This window comes from Galeopterus variegatus, unplaced genomic scaffold (assembly GCF_000696425.1).
Source record: "Galeopterus variegatus unplaced genomic scaffold, G_variegatus-3.0.2 Scaffold192, whole genome shotgun sequence".
NCBI classification, from domain to species: domain Eukaryota; kingdom Metazoa; phylum Chordata; class Mammalia; order Dermoptera; family Cynocephalidae; genus Galeopterus; species Galeopterus variegatus.
Window position 1 is genome coordinate 267,608 of NW_007726303.1, and position 18,912 is coordinate 286,519.

General features: G+C 35.5%; 1 protein-coding gene across 1 annotated transcript in view; it reads right to left on the reverse strand.

The window, feature by feature from the left end:
- Positions 1-205: 205 nt before the first annotated feature.
- Positions 206-18,912, reverse strand: part of EAF2 (ELL associated factor 2) — a 41,851-nt gene continuing 23,144 nt past the window's right edge. Inside the window, exons 4-6 of the mRNA XM_008564833.1 lie at positions 16,952-17,097; positions 8,800-9,060; positions 206-650 (exon numbers count right to left, since the gene is read on the reverse strand). Coding sequence (XP_008563055.1) covers positions 604-650; positions 8,800-9,060; positions 16,952-17,097 — 454 coding nt within the window. The 3' untranslated portion in view covers positions 206-603. The remainder of the gene's footprint in view (positions 651-8,799; positions 9,061-16,951; positions 17,098-18,912) is intronic.

Here is an 18,912-nt window from a genome sequence, read left to right on the forward strand (position 1 = left end):
AGATTATTTATCTCCTTAACACTTAACTGCATATTTTTCTATCAAAAGCAAAATAGATTAATGAAAAATATTGCAAGAGATAAGTTGTTTCATTAAAATAATTATTTAACTTCACCTTTATGCTAAATTATAGCTTAATTGTGTGAAGAATTAAAATATTTTCAAACCACAATTTAAGGAATATTAGACAGAAAAGACTCACAGATATAATTAAAACCATGGACATTTATTATAAATCAATAGTTTTGACATTTCACAACTGGATACAGCAGTGTGGTAAAACAGAGCACTGAACTTAGACTCTAGAACACCTGATCTGCCATTTGTTAACTAGCAATACATGGGGCAAGTTACCTAACCTCTGAGTCTGTTTTTTCATTTATCAAACTTCATAAAGGTTTTATGATTAAATGAAGATAACACATGAAAATGCTGGTAATAAAAGGTCAGAAATATATCATCAATTGAAAATTATGAATAAAAATACTTTCTATTATCATCAAAAGTTAAGACACATTTTCCTCAGTCTTAGGAATTTTATTCTTAATACAAAATAAATTAACACATGCCTTGTAAATTTTATGTTTATAGCTAAATATTTCTTCAGTCATCACTGTCACTTCCTGATTCACTCAGCTGCAAATCATTTCCTAAAATAAAAAAGTAACAAAACTGTATTAAATATTTAATATATTTATTTTTGCATAACATGAATATTATGCAAAATATAACCCCAAAAGTGATTCTGTTTAGGTAACATTTTGTAATTAGTAACCGGATTGCTTATCCTGTAATTCAGTCACATAATTAGTAATGCAAATAATTGATACTGCCCACAAAGAAAAAATATACCATCAAACTTCAACATAGTTTTAGTATTACCTGACATCTATTTTAGTCTTCTTTTACATACCAACATCACACTTCTTTTTAACACCACTTATTTATTACATCAGGAAATGAAGTGTGGTTTAGAAGATCAGACTGTATCACTCTGAAGAGTGAAAAAAATGCTATATAATTTTTTATTTAAAATGCAGTCAAAATCATTAAGCAATACATGTCAAGAGTAACATCATTGATTCCTTTGTAATTCATCCATGTGTTCACAGTCATGGAGCTTACATCCCAATTGGGGAGACAGACAGTAAACAAATGAATAGATAATATAATGCCAAGTATGGATAAGTGCTATGAAAAAATGAAGATGTAGGCATGGAGAGAGTGGTGGAAGGTGCTGTTTTAGGTATGGTAGTTGGGAAGGCCTTCTTGAGGGGTGACATATGAACAGAGATCCAAATGTAGAGACAATATCATGAAAAAATGGAGGGTATTGGGGAGAAGCGTCCAAGCTAAAGAAACAAGTGAAAATGTCCAAGGCAGGAGCATGCTTGTTGTGTTCTCTGACTTGCAAGAAGGCCACTATGGCTGGAGAACAATAAATAAGGAAGAGAATGGCTGGAAAGGGCACAAAGATATCCAGAAGGTCATGGTATAAACTGGATTTTGTTTGAAATGTAATGGCCAGTATAAGGATCCAAATCCTTGTCCCAGGTTTTGTAACATCACTCTCTAACCAACTGAGCTAATGGGCCAGCCCTCTTAGATTTTCTATGCAGACAATTATCTACAGCTAAGGAGTATTTTATTTCTTCTTTCTAACTCTTACGTCATATTTCTTTACTTGTTTTATTGTTTTTGCTAGAAACTTCAGCAGAGTGCTGAACAGAAGTCATGATATTAGTCACCTTTGTCCTGTTCCTGACTTTAATGCGGAATGCTTCTAAAGTCTCTATTAGTGATTGCCACAATTCTTTTTGTTATTAACTTTTAGGAAGTTAAGAAAATCCTCTTATATTCAATCTTTGATAAAAGTGTTTAATTAATAAATACTGAATTTTATCAAATAATTGTTCTTAATTTGTTGAAACGGTCATTTGGTTTTACTTCTATAATCTGTTAATGTGGTGAATTACATTGATGCCACTTCATATGATGAACATTTCTGGGTTTTTTGTTTTGCTTTGTTTTTGTTTTCGGCAGCTGGCCAGTGTGGGGATCAGAACCCTTGACCTCGGTGTTATAACACCATGCTCTCACCAACTGAGCTGTCTGGCCAGCCTTGATGAACATTTCCTATATTTCTGTAATGATCCTTATTTGGTCATAATTTAGCTTGTTTCAAGTATACTGGTTATTTAATTTGTTAATATCTTATTTAGGAATTCTGCATTCATATTCTTTTTTGGCGGGGTTGTTAATATCTTATTTAGGAATTCTGCATTCATATTCTTTTTTGGCGGGGGCAGCTGGCTGGTATGGGGTTCCGAACCCTTGACCTTGGTGGTATAACACCATACTCTAACCAATTGAACTAACTGGCCAGCCTGCATTCATATTCTTAAGTGAAATTGGTCTACAATGTTTTTTCTCTTATTCTTGTTTAGTTTTTACTGAGGTTATCCTAGAATTATGAAACAATTAAACAGTTCTCTGAAATACTTTATAGATGATAAGAATTATTTGTTCTTGAAGATTTGTTAAAATTCATCTGCAAAACTATCTTCATTTTTCTATATCTTGGGGATAGGAGAGTGGAGGAAGAGGAGATGTTGATTGGTTTCAATTATTTAATTGTTAATTCCTTAAACTTTTTAAAGGAGAGAATGGAACTGACACCACCAGAGGTGGGAAAAGGGGAGAGGGAGGGGAGGTTAGGGAGAAATTGGTAAAGGGCCACAAAAAATGTTTACATTGTGTAATGATAAAATTTTACAGATAAATAAAATTCTCTGTTTAGACTGATAAAAGAATAACAAAAAAAATTTAATTGTTAATGGTTTATTCATGCTGTCCTATTTATTTACTCTTTGAGTCAGATTTGGTAAATTATACTTTCTCCAAAAAAATCATCCATTTCTATGCCAAATTTACTGAAATTTGTAATGAAAATAAAATTTTTGTAAAATTCTAATAACTCAATAAAAACTATATTTTTTGCTATAATTTTAACCTCTTTTTCATTCCTAATTTTGTTTATTTGTGCCTTTTTTTTCTTCATCAGCCCTTGTTAAAGGTTGGTCTGTTTTATTAGTTTTCAAAGAAACAATTTTTAGTTTTGTTAATTTAATGTTTCTTTGTAATCTACATTAATTTCTATTCTTATCTTTATTAATTTCTTCTTTCTGCTTTAAGTTTAACATGTTACTGTTCTTCCAGTTTCTCTAGATGAGCTTTCACTCATTTATTTATTTATTTTTTTAAAATAACATTTTGAGGCTATAAATTTCCCTATATGTACCATTTTGACTGCATCCCAAAATTGCTGTGATATAGTTTTTTATATTGTTCAATTACAAAAATTTTGTAGTTTCACTGTAGTTTCCTTATAACATATCAGTTATTAGGCATGTGCTGTGCAATTTCTAAAATTATGGGGCCAGCAGATTAGTTGAGTTGGTTACAGCACGGTGCGATAACACCAAGGCCCAGGGTTCGATCCCTGTACCAGCCAGATACCAAAAACAAACAAAAACACTTACATATTTTAAACCAGTTTTTTATTATTTATGTTTTCATTGTATTATAGTCATAATATGGTCAGTAAAACATGAATTCTTTGAAATTTTTTATTTCTTTTGTCCTAGTAGGAGGTAAAGTTCTGTAATGTTTCATATGCATCTTTTTTTTTTTTTTTAAAAGATGACCGGTAAGGGGATCTTAACCCTTGACTTGGTGTTGTCAGCACCACGCTCACCTAGTGAGCTAACTGGCCATCCCTATATGGGATCTGAACCCGTGGCCTTGGTGTTATCAGCACCGCACTCTCCCGAGTGAGCCACGGGCCAGCCCTCATATGCACCTTAAAAGAATGCTTGTTTTGCATTTTTGGGTTGTAAGAATCTATGTATTTACTATCAGAACAGGTATGTTAATTATGTATTGAAAGACTTTATACCCTTACTAAATTTTGTCTGCTTGATTACTGATGCATTAAATCGCCCACTATGATAGAAACTTGCTGATTTCTCCTACTTTTATCAAATTTTGTTGTATACACATACACATATATAACTACATATTTTCATATGTATATCCATACATACATGCATACATGGTGAAGATATGCTATTAAATGCATACAAATTCAGAATTGTTTATCCTCCTGATGAACTGAAACTTCTGTCTTTATTTAGCAACCCTCTATCTCTAGGAATACATTTTTCCTTAAAGTATTATTTCTAATATATCAGATTTTATTTTGATTCATACTTCTCTAGCATCTATCTAGCATCTCCTATTCCATCCTTTTATCTTCCATCTATATGGTTTTATTTTAGACACATTTGTTATAATTAGCATATAGCTTTTTAAAAAATATCCAATCTGATAATTGTTTTTTAGTAGGTAGATTTAATCCTTTTGCATTTGTGTTTGCTGATATATCAGGATTTATTTCCACTTCATATTTACTACTTTGTTTATCAATCTCTTCGCTTCTTTCATTTCTCCTTTGCTTTCCATTAGATAAAAGTTTTCTATATTCCCTATTTTTCCCACTGATGATGTGGAAGCTGTGCATTATATTTTTATTCATTAAATGGTACTCTTAAAATTTTAGGATATATAATTAACTACAAAGTTATCTAACAAAGATGATAACTATTCAATGTTTCTATTCTCCTCCTATATATCACATGGTTTTTGGCACACTTAAATTACCCATTTCAATACTCTCTCTCTCACTCAGCAACTATTTATTTGGAGTTTTAGCCTTAATCTTCTTAAAAATTTTCAAATGCCCAAATTGCAAAACTGACTTGTTAGCTTTATGGTCAACGGTTAGTCAGATTTCCTGACATTTTATCTATTTCTTTGTTCTCTACTGTTTCTCATATCCCACACTTTGCTTCTATTTTCACTTTTCTCTCTGCTGAAGAATACCCTTTAAAAGCACATTTACTAAGTTCTATAGACAGTAAACTCTCTTTGTTTGTGTGCTTGAAAAGCATTTTACCCTTGAATGACGCTGTAGCTAGGTATAAAACTCTAGCTAGAATTACTTTCCTTCCACACTTTGAAGATAGGTCTCCCCCATCTTCAGGTGTATCCATTTAGCTAAGGAGCGTCTGCTGTCAGTCTGTTCTTCCTTTGTAGGTACTCTTTTTCTCTGTAGTTTTTAAGGTTGTCATTTCATCCTTGATGTTCTGTAGTTTCACTATTGTGTGCTGAGGTCTAGATTTATTTTTACTTATCCTGCTTATTAGCTGGAGTAAAGATTCATAGCTTTCCTCATTTCCAGAACACTCTCAGAATTGAGTTTTCATACTATCCCTTCCATTCTTTCCTGGAATTCCTATTGCAAAATGTTTAATCTTCTCTCCCTATCCTCATCCACGAATTGCTCTCTCATTTTATTTTTCTGTCTCTTGTGTTGTGTTCTGGGATAGTTCCTCAGTATTATCTTTCATTTCACTAATTCATTCTTTAGCTGTCTCCAGTCTATAGTGTTTCCCATTTACTGATTTTTTTAAAACAATTCAATGACTAGGCTTTCTAACTGATAATTTTTAAAAATCTATTAGATTTTGTTCCATTTCTGCTTGGCTTTGTTTTATACTTATTTTTAAAGTTATTTCTTCATTTAGCTCTTTGAAGATTTTCAGCATACTTCTTTAAATGTCTTTGTCTTTAGCTGTTCTGTAAAAAAGATTTTCATTTGGAAAGAATCTCTGTTCCAACTGTTAATTTTGCCGGCTGACATTCATAGCATTAGACTTTATTCTGATGTTTTAGAATTATGTTTCCTTATTATTTGTTTTATTTTTATTTCTGTCAGCTGGCTGGTTTGGGGATCTGAGCCCATGACCTTGGTGTTATGAGGCTCTAACCACATGAACTAACTGGCCAGTCCTGTTTGCTTATTTTGAGTGGGAAGTTTCTATTTTTCTATTTATCTTCACACCACTCTGACAGGGCTTTTTGGTTCCCTTTACCTAGTGTAGTCCTCTGAGCCCCTTATCAGAAACAAGTTTCATAATCACATTTAGAGATTGCTACCCTCTGGGTATATTAAAGATATGGCTGATCCCTTCAAGGAGCCAATGGGTAGCAAGGCTCTACAGACCCTATACCTATACCTTCTAAAAAATTATAGCCTCAGTCAGTATGTAAACAGCCATTTTTTCCAGTCTCCTTTAATTTTTTTTTTATTCTTATTTTTTGGAAGCTGGCTGGTATGGAGATCTGAACCCTTGACCTTGTTGTTATTAGCACCACGCTGTAACCAAGTGAGCTAACCAGCCAGCCCCCAGAGTCTCCTTTTATTAACTGAAGAATATCTTCATCTCCACCAATCCTTCCAAATCCTTCTCCTTTCCCCCAATCTACATTCTCTGGCTTCAAATAGAAGGCATGACTCAGGTTCCCAAAATTGTATCAAACACCTGTAAGCTACCTTTTCCTGAAAGTATTAAGCTTCTTAACACTACCACCTCCTTTTGAACTCAGAGCCAATGGCTTCAGCTCCACTAAGTCCACTGTTTTGTGTTTGTGTTCCAGTTCTTGTCTATGGAGATATTTATCTTATATTTGATCTTGGCCATGTCTGGTTTTTATCTTTTTATACTTCATCCATTGTTTCTATGTGTTTGGCATAGAGGAAGTTTTTAAAACATAAATTCACTGTGCCTACTGTACCAGAAAACTACTCTTAGAGTTTAGGAAATTCTGAAACATAAAATCACCAGAACTTCTTCAAAATTCTACAAGGCAATATGACCTCCACTTTCAATGAGGAAACTGAAGCTCCAGGAAAGTTAAGTGAATTGTTATTGATTACATAACTAATAAGGAAGTCAGACATATAATATAGATATTCTGATTCCTAGTCATGTGCTCAATTTACTATACAACTCAGTATTTTCTGACAAAATGATCCTTTTACTCAGCATCTCATTCAATCCAATCAAACCGAGTTTTCTCCATGTTCCCCTGGCCATTCAAGAAATCAGCTGTTCCAACTTTACTGCCCAAGTAAGGAATAACAACACTAAATAGCTGGAAGTTCAAAAGATCTTTCCTTGTAGTTTTACTCTAATTCTCTGCTACTCAATCTTGTCTCCTCCCATCTGAATTTAGTCCTGTTATTAGACTGGAGCTAGTCAATCTTTCCTAGATGCTTACTGACTAATTAACACAGTAACATACAGAAAATCCCATTTTCCCCAGGGAGTATTAATCTGCATGCCTTTCCTAAAAAATACTTATCGAGCATCTACTATGCATCTGGTACTTCACTACATGCTAGTGTTCAATGATAAACAAAATAAAAAAGATCCCCTGTCCTCATGGAGCTTATACTCTAGAATAAAAAAAGCAAACCACAAAAATAAATGTAAATTTACAATTATCACAATTAATGTAAAGAAGACATATCTGATTCTCTAAGGGTCTACAAAAAGGAGAATATGATTTTTTCAGGAAGGTGAAGAAAGGCTTCCATGAGAAAGTAAACTTTGAACTGCAATCTAAAGAAGAAAAATTAAGTACCTGGAAATAAGGAAGTGTTTCTGGCTAAAAGCATAGCATGTATAAGAACCATGAGGTAGATGAAAAGTATTTGAGTATAGTGGCAAAAAGAAGGCAAGTGTTCCTATAAAAGAAAAGAGCAAGACCATTATGTTAAGTTATTTCATCTCTATCCTGAAAGAAATTACAAGCTATTGAAAAGTTTAAAGCAGGAGAGGTGACAAATTATATTTAAATTATGGAAAAAATCAATATGACTACAATGCACATAATGGATCAAAAAAGGGCTTGAATAGATAAGGAGTGAAAAAGTCAGGTCACTGGAAGAGTTAAAGCAATAAATAACTGTAAGTTGAACTAGGATGATAGTGGTGGAGATGCAGAGAAGTAGATGAATTTGAGAAATATTTAGGAGCAAAAATCAACAGGACTTGGTGAAGGATTGGCTACACTATAAAGAGGGAGAGGAACTCAACCAGTGAATGCAATTAGGCTTCTGGTTTGCACAGTTAGATGAATGCTGCCTTTCACTAAGAGAAAACACAGTGAACCAAAGATTATGAGTTGGTTTTGGACAAAGCGAATTTGAAGTGCCTTTTACTAGGAGATGATGTTGAACATATGTGTCTAGAGCTGAGAGGTCTGGGTTAGAGGTCTGAATCAGAAATATAAATCTGCAAATTATCTATGCATAAGTATTGACTGCAACAGAAACATGGACGAGATTATCGAGAGAAAATGTAGAGAATAAAGAGAATAAAAGACCCAGGAATATGTCTGAGGAACTCCAACTCTATTAACTGAACAGATTATTAAGCTGCAAAGGAAAGAGAGAGAAGAGTATCTAGAGATATAAGAGAAAAACCAAGAAGGTACTATGTCAGAGTGTCAAAAACCAAGAAAGCATTATGTCAAAAGAAAATGAATAATTCGGGCCGGCCCGGTGGCGCACTGGATAGTGCGCCGCTTGGGAAGCACGGCGGCGCTCCCGCCCGAGGGTTCGGATCCCATATACAGACCGGTTCCCGCTCACTGGCTGAGCGAGGCGCGGGAGCAACACTGAGGGTTGCGATCCGTTGCCGGACACGGAAAAAGACAAAAAGACAAAAAAAAAAAAGAAAATGAATAATTCAAGAAAAAGGTAATGATGAATAGTGTCAAATACATAAAAATAGGAGTCTTTCTCTTTACCCAAATTTTAAATCATAATCAATATGGCTCCATTGTAGATTCTTACTTTTCCAATGACTCATGTTTATATATACTTACTTAAAGTATTCATCAGAAGGCCACTGTTGTCCTGAAATCTATAATGACCAACACCTGTATCAGGAATCCTGTATTGTGGCATGGAGGACATGGTAGGATGTCCTGAGACACAATTCCCTGGATCAGAAGGAGAGGATCTGCACTCTTCATCTTCTGAGTCAGTAGAACTATCCTCACTACTTGAAGCTGATGAACTTTTGGAATCTGAAGAACTATCACAACTACTCATCTGGTCCATTAGACTAGCTTCTGCCTTCAGTTCTGAAAATAAAACAGAAATGAATAGATAGGTTAAATAAATAATATATATATATATTAAATAAATAAATTTAATAAACTTTGGGACTGGCTGGTTAGCTCAGCTGGGTAAAGAATGGTGTTATAGGGTTGGCCCGGTGGCGCACTGCTACAGTGCGCCACTTGGGAGCGCGGCGACGCTCCCGCCGAGGGTTCGGATCCCACATACAGACCAGCCGCTCACTGGCTGAGCGAGGTGCGGGTGCAGCACCGAGGGTTGCGATCCCGTTGCCGGTCCCGGTCCGGTACGGGAGTGACACTGAGGGTTGCGATCCGTTGCCGGTCACGAAATTATGGTTGGAAAGACACAAAATTATGGTCTTTACCTACCATTTAGATAAACTTCATAATTTAACAAACGAGGAAACAAAGGTCCAGAAAGGCCAAAAGTTATCAGCTATTTAATGGCAGAGCCAACGTCAATATTTTTCTAGTACTTAATACAAATGTCAAATAGAATTTTTTGAATTAAAACATTTTGTTCACCTAAGTGAATAATATACTCAGTTAACACACATTTCCATTTAATATCATCTTAGTGCACTGCTATATTAAGATAACTGATAATTTCTAGCCTACTCCCTCATTCTCCCTATTTAGACACACTGGCTTGCTTTCTATTATTTGACCACATCAAATCCATTTTCATCCTAAGTTCTTTGCACTAACTGTTTCCTCTGGTATTTTCTTCACCCAGATCTTTCTTGGTTTAATACATAATTTACATATAGAAAAATGCACAGCTAGATGAATTTCAGCATGTATATAACCTGTGCATTCACCACTGAGATAAAAATATATAACATTTCCATCCCCATAAATGTTCTCCTGTGTTCTTTTCCAATCAATACCCACCATTTTGACTTCTACTGCCAAAGATTTTTGTCTGTTCTTGAACTTCACATATATGGATTCACTCAGCATGTACTTTTTTGTATCTGCCTACTTTCATCAACATGTTTTTGATATTCTTTCATGCTATTAAATGAACCTGTAGTTCATTCTTCTCTAGTGCTATGATAGTCCATTGAATAAATAAACCACAAGTTGATTCACCACTTTCTGTTTATGGATATTTAGGTTTTCAGTTTTTGGATATTATGAATAAAGCTGTTATGAAAATTCTTCTGCATGTCTTTTTCTGTATATATGCACACATTTCTCTTGGGTAGAACGTTAGGAGGGAAACCACTGACTCGTTGGATAGGGCTAAGTTCAACTTCATTAAAAACCTCCAGTTTTCAAAGTGGTTTTACAATCCTACCAGCAATATAGGAGAGTCACAGATGCTTCATATCTTCCCCAACCTTGGCACACACACTTGGTATATGAGTCATCTGAGTTTTACCTACAGTGATGGATGCATGCTGTGGATTGAATGTCCCCCCACCCCCAAATTCACTGAAGCTTGATCCCCACTGTAACAGTGTTAAGAAGGTGGGAAATCTGACTATGGTAACTAAAAGGTGGGGCCTTTGAGAGGTGATTAATCCATTCATGAAGTAATGAGTTATCATGGGTGTGGTTCTGATGGCTTTACAAGGAGAGCAAGTGAGAATGTTAGCACTCTTGCTCATGCCATTTCTCTCATGATGCAACATCCTGAGTTGCTATAGAGAGTCACCACATAGAAGACCCTCACCAGATATGTTCCCTGCACTCTGGACCTCCCAGCCTCCAAAACTGTAAGAAATAAATTTCATTCCTTTATAAGTTACCCAGTTTCAGGTATTCTGTTACAAGCAACAGAAACAGACTAATACAGTACACAACAGTACCTCATTGTAGTTGTAATTTTCACTTCTCTGATAAGTGATGATATGAAGCAGTTTTTCATATGCTGATTGACCATTTAGATATCTTCTTTTGTGAAATCCCTCCCCAAATCTTTTGTCTCTTTTTGAATTTGGTTCTTTTTTACTGATTTGTAAGAGATCTTCATAGCTAGTTCTTCTGGCTATGAGTCCTTTGTCAGATATATGAATTGTAAATATTTCCTCCAAGTCCCGCCAAATCTGTAGCTAACCTTTCCACTTTATTTATTATTTTTATTTTTATTTTTTATTTTTTTTTTCCTTTTTGTCTTTTTTTTTACTGACCGGTAACGGGATCGCAACCCTCGGTGTCGTGCCTGTACCAGGGACCAGCAACGGGATCGCAACCCTCGGTGCTGCGCCCGCTCCGCGCTCAGCCAGTGAGCGGGAACCGGTCTCCACATGGGATCCGAACCCTCGGCGGGAGCGCCACTGCGCTCCCAAGCGGCACACTATCCAATGCGCCACCGGGCCGGCCCTTATTTTTATTTTTTACACTTTAAATATGTATAGTTTATTGTATGTCAATTATACCTCGATAAAGCTATTTTACTCTTTTTAGCTTTTCCCAGTTCAAAATTATTTTATTAAAACCTGTTTGATAATCTATATTTGTGGGGTACAGAGTTGACTATCAATACTTTTGTATTATATGTGATGATCAAATCAGGATAATTAGCATATTCATCATTACAATATGTAATCATTCTGTGTGTATATTAACCAAATTCTCACTCCCCCTCCTCCCCCTTTCCCATCTCTAGTAACCACAGTTCTGTTCTTCCCTTCTGAAAGTTCAATGTATTATTGTAATCGTCCTTCGTTCCTTTCTTTCTTCCTTCCTTCCTCCCTCCCTCCCTCCCTTACTTCACTCCCGCTTATGAATGAGGACAAGTGGAATTTCTCTTTCTGTGCCTGGCTTATTTCACTTAACATAATTCTTCCTTCCTTCCTCCCTCCCTCCCTCCCTTACTTCACTCCCACTTATGAATGAGGACAAGTGGAATTTCTCTTTCTGTGCCTGGCTTATTTCACTTAACATAATTTTCTCTAGATTCATCCATGTTGCTATGAATGGCAGTTTCATTCTTTTTTATGGCTGAGTTAGTACCCCATTGTGTATACACACCACATTTTCCTTATCTAGTCTTCTATCGATGGACATTTAGGTTCATTCCATAACTTGGCTATTGTAAATAGAGCTATGATAAACATGGGAGTAAAGGTATACCTTCAACACGATGAATTGCTGAATCATATGGTAGTTCTATCTGTAGTTGTTGGAGAAACCTCAATACTGTTTTCCATAATGGCTATACTAATTTACAGTCCTACCAACAGCGTAGAAGGGTTCCCCTTTCTCCACATCCTTGCCAGCATTTGTTATTCTCTCTCTTTTTTATTACAGCCAGTCTATCTGGGGTGAGATAATATCTCAGTGTGGTTTTGATTTGCATTTCCCTGATGCTTAATGATGGTTAGGATTTTTTCATGTACCTGTTGGCCATTTGTATCTTCTTCTGAAAAATGTCTGCTCAGTTCCTTTGCCCATTTTTAATTGGATTATTTGTTTTATTACTAAGCGATTTGGGTTCCTTGTATATTCTGGATATGAATCTCTTGTCAGATGCATAGTTCGCAAATATTTTCTCCCATTCTGCAGGTTGTCTTATCACTCTGTTGATTGTTTCCTTTGCTGCCTTTTCACTGTATTAATAGTGTCTTTTCAGGAGATTTGAGATCTCTAGAAGGCTGGCTCCTTCTCATATCAGTTTAAATGTAACCTAAAAGGGTTCCTTCCTTTCTAACCCCCATTTCCTTGTTTTATTTTCTTCAAGACAATTATTTCTGAATTTCATTTTGATATTTATTTCCTTGTTTACTTGTTGTCTCTCCCCACCTTCATCCACACTCCCAAATATAAGCAACATGAAAACAGTAATGTTGTCTTGGTCATGTTGTATAATACTTTTCACACAACGTTGGATTCAATTTGTTAATATTTCCTTGAGGATTTTTGAGTTTAAGTTTATGAAAAATATTGGTCTACAGTTTTTTCTTGTACTGTCTTTATCTGCTTTTGCATTCAGGTAATATTAGCCTCATGAAATGAACTTAGAAATGTTCCCTCCTTTTCTGTTTTCTGGAAGAGATGTTAAAATTGGTATTAAATCTCTTTAAACGTTTGGCAGACTTCACCAGTGAAACAATCTGGACCTGGCTATTTCTCTTTTGGGCACTTTTAAATTACCCGTTCAATGTCTTTAATGTTTATAGGACTATTCAGATTGTTTACTTCGTCTTGGTTGAGTTTTGGTAGTTTTTAGCTTTTGAAGAATTTGTCCATTTCTTCTAAATTGTCAAATTTATGAGCATAAAGTTGTAATTGTCTTTTATAATTCTTTTACTGCTACTGACTCTGTAGTAAACTCATTACTCTCCTGATTAGATTACAGAGTGCACATTATATTCCTGATATTAGTGATTTGTATCTTCTGGGGTCTTTTTAATGTTAGTCTTACTAGACGTTTATCAACAGTATTAATTTTTTGATGAACTCCATTTTTGTTTCATTGATTTTCTCTACTGGCTTTCAACTTCATTGATTTTAATATTCACCCATGATTTGTCAATGCTTTATTTGAATAAGGTGTGAAAAAGTCACTTTCGTATGGGTCTCTTTTTTCCCCCTCCACTTTAAAATATCATTGTCTTGAGTATCAGAAGGTTTTATAATTTTTGTTTCAATTAACACATGTGATGTAGAAAAGTCATGAGGGAAACCATAATCCATTATATTATTGATATGTCTGCTCTTTCTTCTGTTCTTTCCTCCCTTCCTGATGCTCCAAGATTCCTTCTTTTATCATTTCTTTTCTGTTTGAATAACTTTCTACAGCCAATATTTAAGGGTAATGTTCTAGCAACAAATTATTTTAGTTTTCCTTTCTGAGGAAGGCTATTTCCCCCTTATTACTGAAGAATCACTTTGGCAGATAGAGAATTGGCAGATATAGACTGACATTTCTTTTAGCACTTCTTCCTTCTGGCCTCCATGGCTTCAGAGAGGGTAATGTATGTTCTAGCAACAAATTATTTTAGTTTTCCTTTCTGAGGAAGGCTATTTCCCCCTTATTACTGAAGAATCACTTTGGCAGATATAGAATTTTGGCAGATATAGACTGACATTTCTTTTAGCACTTCTTCCTTCTGGCCTCCATGGCTTCAGATGTGAAATCTGATGTTATTTAAATGGTGTTCTTCTACAAGTATAGAGAATTGGCAGATATAGACTGACATTTCTTTTAGCACTTCTTCCTTCTGGCCTCCATGGCTTCAGATGTGAAATCTGATGTTATTTAAATGGTGTTCTTCTACAAGTAATGTGTCATTTCTCTCTTATTTTCAACTTTTTTTTTTCCTTTTGCTTTTAGTTTTCTGAAGTTTAATTATGATGTATCTTGGTGTGGATTTCTTTGGGTTTGTAATATTTGGGGGTTGCTCAGCTTCTTGAATCTATGGGTTTGTCTTTCATGAAACTTCAGAAGTTTTCAGGCATTGTTTCTTTAAATACTCTTTTAGCTTTACTCTCCTTCTCCTCTGAGACTCCAATGATACACATGTTGGATCTTCTATCATTCTTCCACAGATCCCTGGGGCTCTGTTCATTTTGTTTCAGTCTATTTTCTGTTTTCAGATAAGGTGAATTCTTTAAATCCTCAAGTTCACTGATCTATCTACTCTCCAGCATTGAGCCCAACCAGTGAGTTTTTTGTTGTTATTGTTATGGTTGTATTTGCCAGTTCTATAATTTCCATTTGATTCTTGCTTAAAACTTCTATTACTTTGATGTCATTTTCAATTTTTTCATTTGTTTCAAGAAAATTTGTAATTAAATCATATTTGTGATAGTTGTTTTAAAGTCATCATCAGATGATTCTAACACCTGATTCATCTTGGTGTCAACTGATTCTTTTCTCAAATTGTAATTTTCTTGATTTACAGTATGACAAGTAATTTTCTATTATACCTTGGACATTTTGGTTTTCAAGCTAGGGGAGATCTGTATCCTATTTAATTTGTTTATTTTAGTAGACAGTAACCCCATTTAGGTTTAGTATGCAGATCTTTGCCTATTTTTGTGGGCCATGGTTCAAACAGCAATCTAATTTTCAGTGCTTTTGCAGTACTGTCTTGGTCTTCTCAATAAATCTCCAGCAACTAGGATCCCCACTGGTCCCTGTTGGTGCTATCTGAAGGAAAGAAAAAACTTCACTAGGCAGGGAAGTCTGGTGCCTAAAGGTGGGGAAACGGAGTCTCTGGCTCAATAGGATGAAGAGTGCTTCCTGGGCTGGGCAATTTTTTGTGGCTGGCTTCCCTGCTTTGTGGGGGAGGGGAGGGAGACATACATGGGGAAATGAAAAGTGCTTCCCAGCGAAGTGCTTATTATGGTGAGATCCTCCTTTGTCAGTGCCACCTAGTCTCAAGATGTTTTGAGATGGGAGAGAGGAATCTTAGGGTGGTAGGATGAGGAGGGGGTCTAGGAGGTAGGGGAGGATGAACAGTCTTCCCAGGCTGAGTGCTTGTCATGGTGGGATTCCCACTTGCAGGTGCCTTCTGGCCAAGCAGAATCTCTGATGGGGGAGGGAAGTCTCAGGCCTGGTATAGAAGATCACTTCTAGTACTGCAACCACTCATTGTGACATGATTCTCTTTGTTGCTACTCCCAGCAGCATGCTGTCTCTGGGTGAGGGAGGGAGATCTTAGGCTTTATGTTATTTCTCAAACTCAAATTCCACATAGCTCAAAGATAAAAATGTAATAACTAAGCTACAAAAATACTAGTACAACTGTCAGATATAAATTTGAAAAGATGATTCAACTGTCATAGCAGTAGTCAGTGGCACAGTAGGGTCAGAATATATTTTGTAGAATACAGTCTAAGGAACATGCTATACAAACATGTCAAGGGAGATGAAGTTCCATGGTCATACAACGTTAGAACAAGAAAGCTTTATGCTTGGATTACATTAACTTATCCAATATAAACTCACTTTTCCCTGAGTTATGCTTCAGTACAATGCTTTTATTAAGGTCTTTGCTAAAAAATTGTCACACACAGGAACTTCTACTTGCACTGTAAAATTATTATTGAGGATACTATAGTTTAATGCTCTCTAGGACAGGTTCCATATAATGAATTCTTCTTAAAGTTTAGTAGCAGGAAAGAGTCTGATTCTTTGGAACTTGTCTATTACATAACACACTGTATCTTCATTTTTGTCTTCATGACTAGGAAGCTCAGAGTTAAATTTAATGTTTTAATAATTAGCAAATTTATTTTCTCCTCCCCTTTAGTATCTTGATTTTCTGTTCCAGAACTTTATTGTATACATGTATATAATGACATCACAATTGAAATTCATTTTGGAAGGAGACATGCATAAATAAAATTTGAGATGTTTTGTTCCAACAAGGGTTCTGGGCTTATGTTTTTCTTACTGTTTGTACAGGGAGTACTAATTCATTAGGGAATGAATACTGTATTGGGCCTAGAAGGAGGCTAGTGAAATTGGACAGCTATGTGCAAACTATGAAGGCAAAGTGTAGAAGCAAATATACTCTGGTGACTAGGGTCTCACTGCTGCCACAATTACTACAACATCAAAAATCAAACTATGGCTAGGAAAAAAATGGAGAGTTAAATTTTCTTACTTTCAAAAGGAAATGCCTTCCTTTCCTATAAATGCCTTCCTGTTGAGAAGTAAGCAGCAATTCAGAAGATTCTGTCTGCTGTTTCTGCTTACTTCATCTCCTCACTTTCCTATAGGTTTGGTGACATATTGTCTTTCATATTTTCTTTCTTACATAATACCCTAAATTACCTTGATACATGCTTGCCCCCAAAATGTGCATAATTACAAAAAGTATTATACTCTCATTAAAAGTTTATAGTTAGTCCCACTGCTAAAGTAAAAAATTTCACTTTAGATTTCTTAATTATCTCTTGTAAAGGGACATTATATACACTTAGATTTTACCTCTTTCAATATCATCCATTGGAGATGCTCGGGACATCTTATCTTCGGATGGAGAATGTTTTACAAGATTGGGTGTCCTAGTTGAATTCCACATTTGTTGCTGCTGTTGCTCTATATGATACTGTATTTTACTGCTTCCTTCGACTCTGCAGTTAGGAACATCAAAGATTGAAACAGGTGTAACAGCAATGTAACTACAATTTCAATTTACAAGGTTACTAAAATTGACCACTTATTCTTTTCCCTAGAGATCTTTAAAATGATATTCAAGAATTAAAACAATTTAATTTATTACTTAACAAGTATTTATCTAGTGCCCATTATTTAACAAGAATTTCTATAGTGCCCACTATATGCATGGCATGCACAAAGGTCTGTTGAGGTATACAAAAGTGAACAAAAAAACCCTCTACTATTCAAACTGAACATTCATAAATGACTAAAATAAAAGGAAAAACGTAAGTGGTATAACAGGTACACTGTATTCCCTAAAATTATGATTTCTGTTAAAACTAAATCACTTCCATATTTTCCATTTGTAACTTTAAGATACATATTAATAAAGGAGATTTATATTCTTTCCTTTCAACATCTTTAAGAAATAAGTATATAACAAAATTATGATTGACTTCTGTCTCTCCCATTTCCATTCACCAAATCCTGTCAGTTCTTCCTTCGAAAAGTATTTAGAACCTCACTTTTCTCTTCATTTCTGCTTTCAAAAATCCTGATTTATATACGTTTCCCACATTGTTTCATTTCACTCAGTTTCTCTGTTAGATTAATGTTTCAAAACAAAACTGTAAACATGCCAATTCCTGATTGAAAAGACTTTAATATGTAACCACTGCCAGCAAGATAATGTCCTAATTTCTTAGTTAAAACTGAAGGCATTAACCTCGAACTATCTTTACAACTTTACCTCTAACCCACCACCCACTTTCCAAAACTTATTCACAGATAAAAAGAAAAGTCCCTGCTCTGTTCAAACATTGGCCCTGAATAAGTTAGATATATTCCTACCTTCAAGCCTTGCTTATATCCTTGCTCTCTGATCAATTAAATCAGTATTTACCAAACTTTCCTATTAGTAAGAATCATCGGGGATAGAGGGGTGGTAGTGAGGGGATATTTAAAAATACACCTTCTCAGGCTGCTTTCCTGATCTGAGGTTGGATGTGAGGAATCATATATTTTTTTTTTTTGTCTTTTTCCGTGTCTGGCAACGGATCGCAACCCTCAGTGTTGCCCCCGCACCGGACCGGGAACCGGCAACGGGATTGCAACCCTCAATGTCGCTCCCGCGCCTCGCTCAGCCAGTGAGCGGCCGGTCTGTATGTGGGATCTGAACCCTTGGGTGGGAGCGCCGCCACGCTCCCAAGCGGCGCACTTATCCAGTGCGCCACCGGGCCGGCCCGAGGAATCATATTTTTAACAAGCACCCAAGGTAATTCTTATGATCTCAACCTTGTCTCTAGGTACATCAATAAGGCTTCCCTGAATGTTCCAATCAGCCACAACCTCTTCCTTCCCTTAATTCCTAGAGCAATTTTTGTCTATATTACTTGTATGGCTTTCAGATCAAGTGCCCTTACATTACTTGATAAGTAATGCACCACCTATTTTCTGAAAAGGATTTGAGATGGCTATATTCTCCTACTGATTTTTTTTAATGGAATGGTCTGTTAATCTGATTAAAATGCAGTTTTGAGGTTAGTGTTTGTATGGCAAACTTTCCTTTTCCTAGTGCTTTATATAGTCTAGCTGCTCAATAAATTTTTACTAATAAAGATGAAATTATTTTAAAGAGTGTGTAATGGCTTCTTTCAGTTGAGATCTATGAAAGCATCCACAATAGAATAAAACGTATACTTATACCTACAGAAAGCATTCAGAGCAAAACAAACTTTTTTTTTTTTTTTTTCCTTTTTGTCTTTTTTCGTGTCCGGCAACGGATCGCA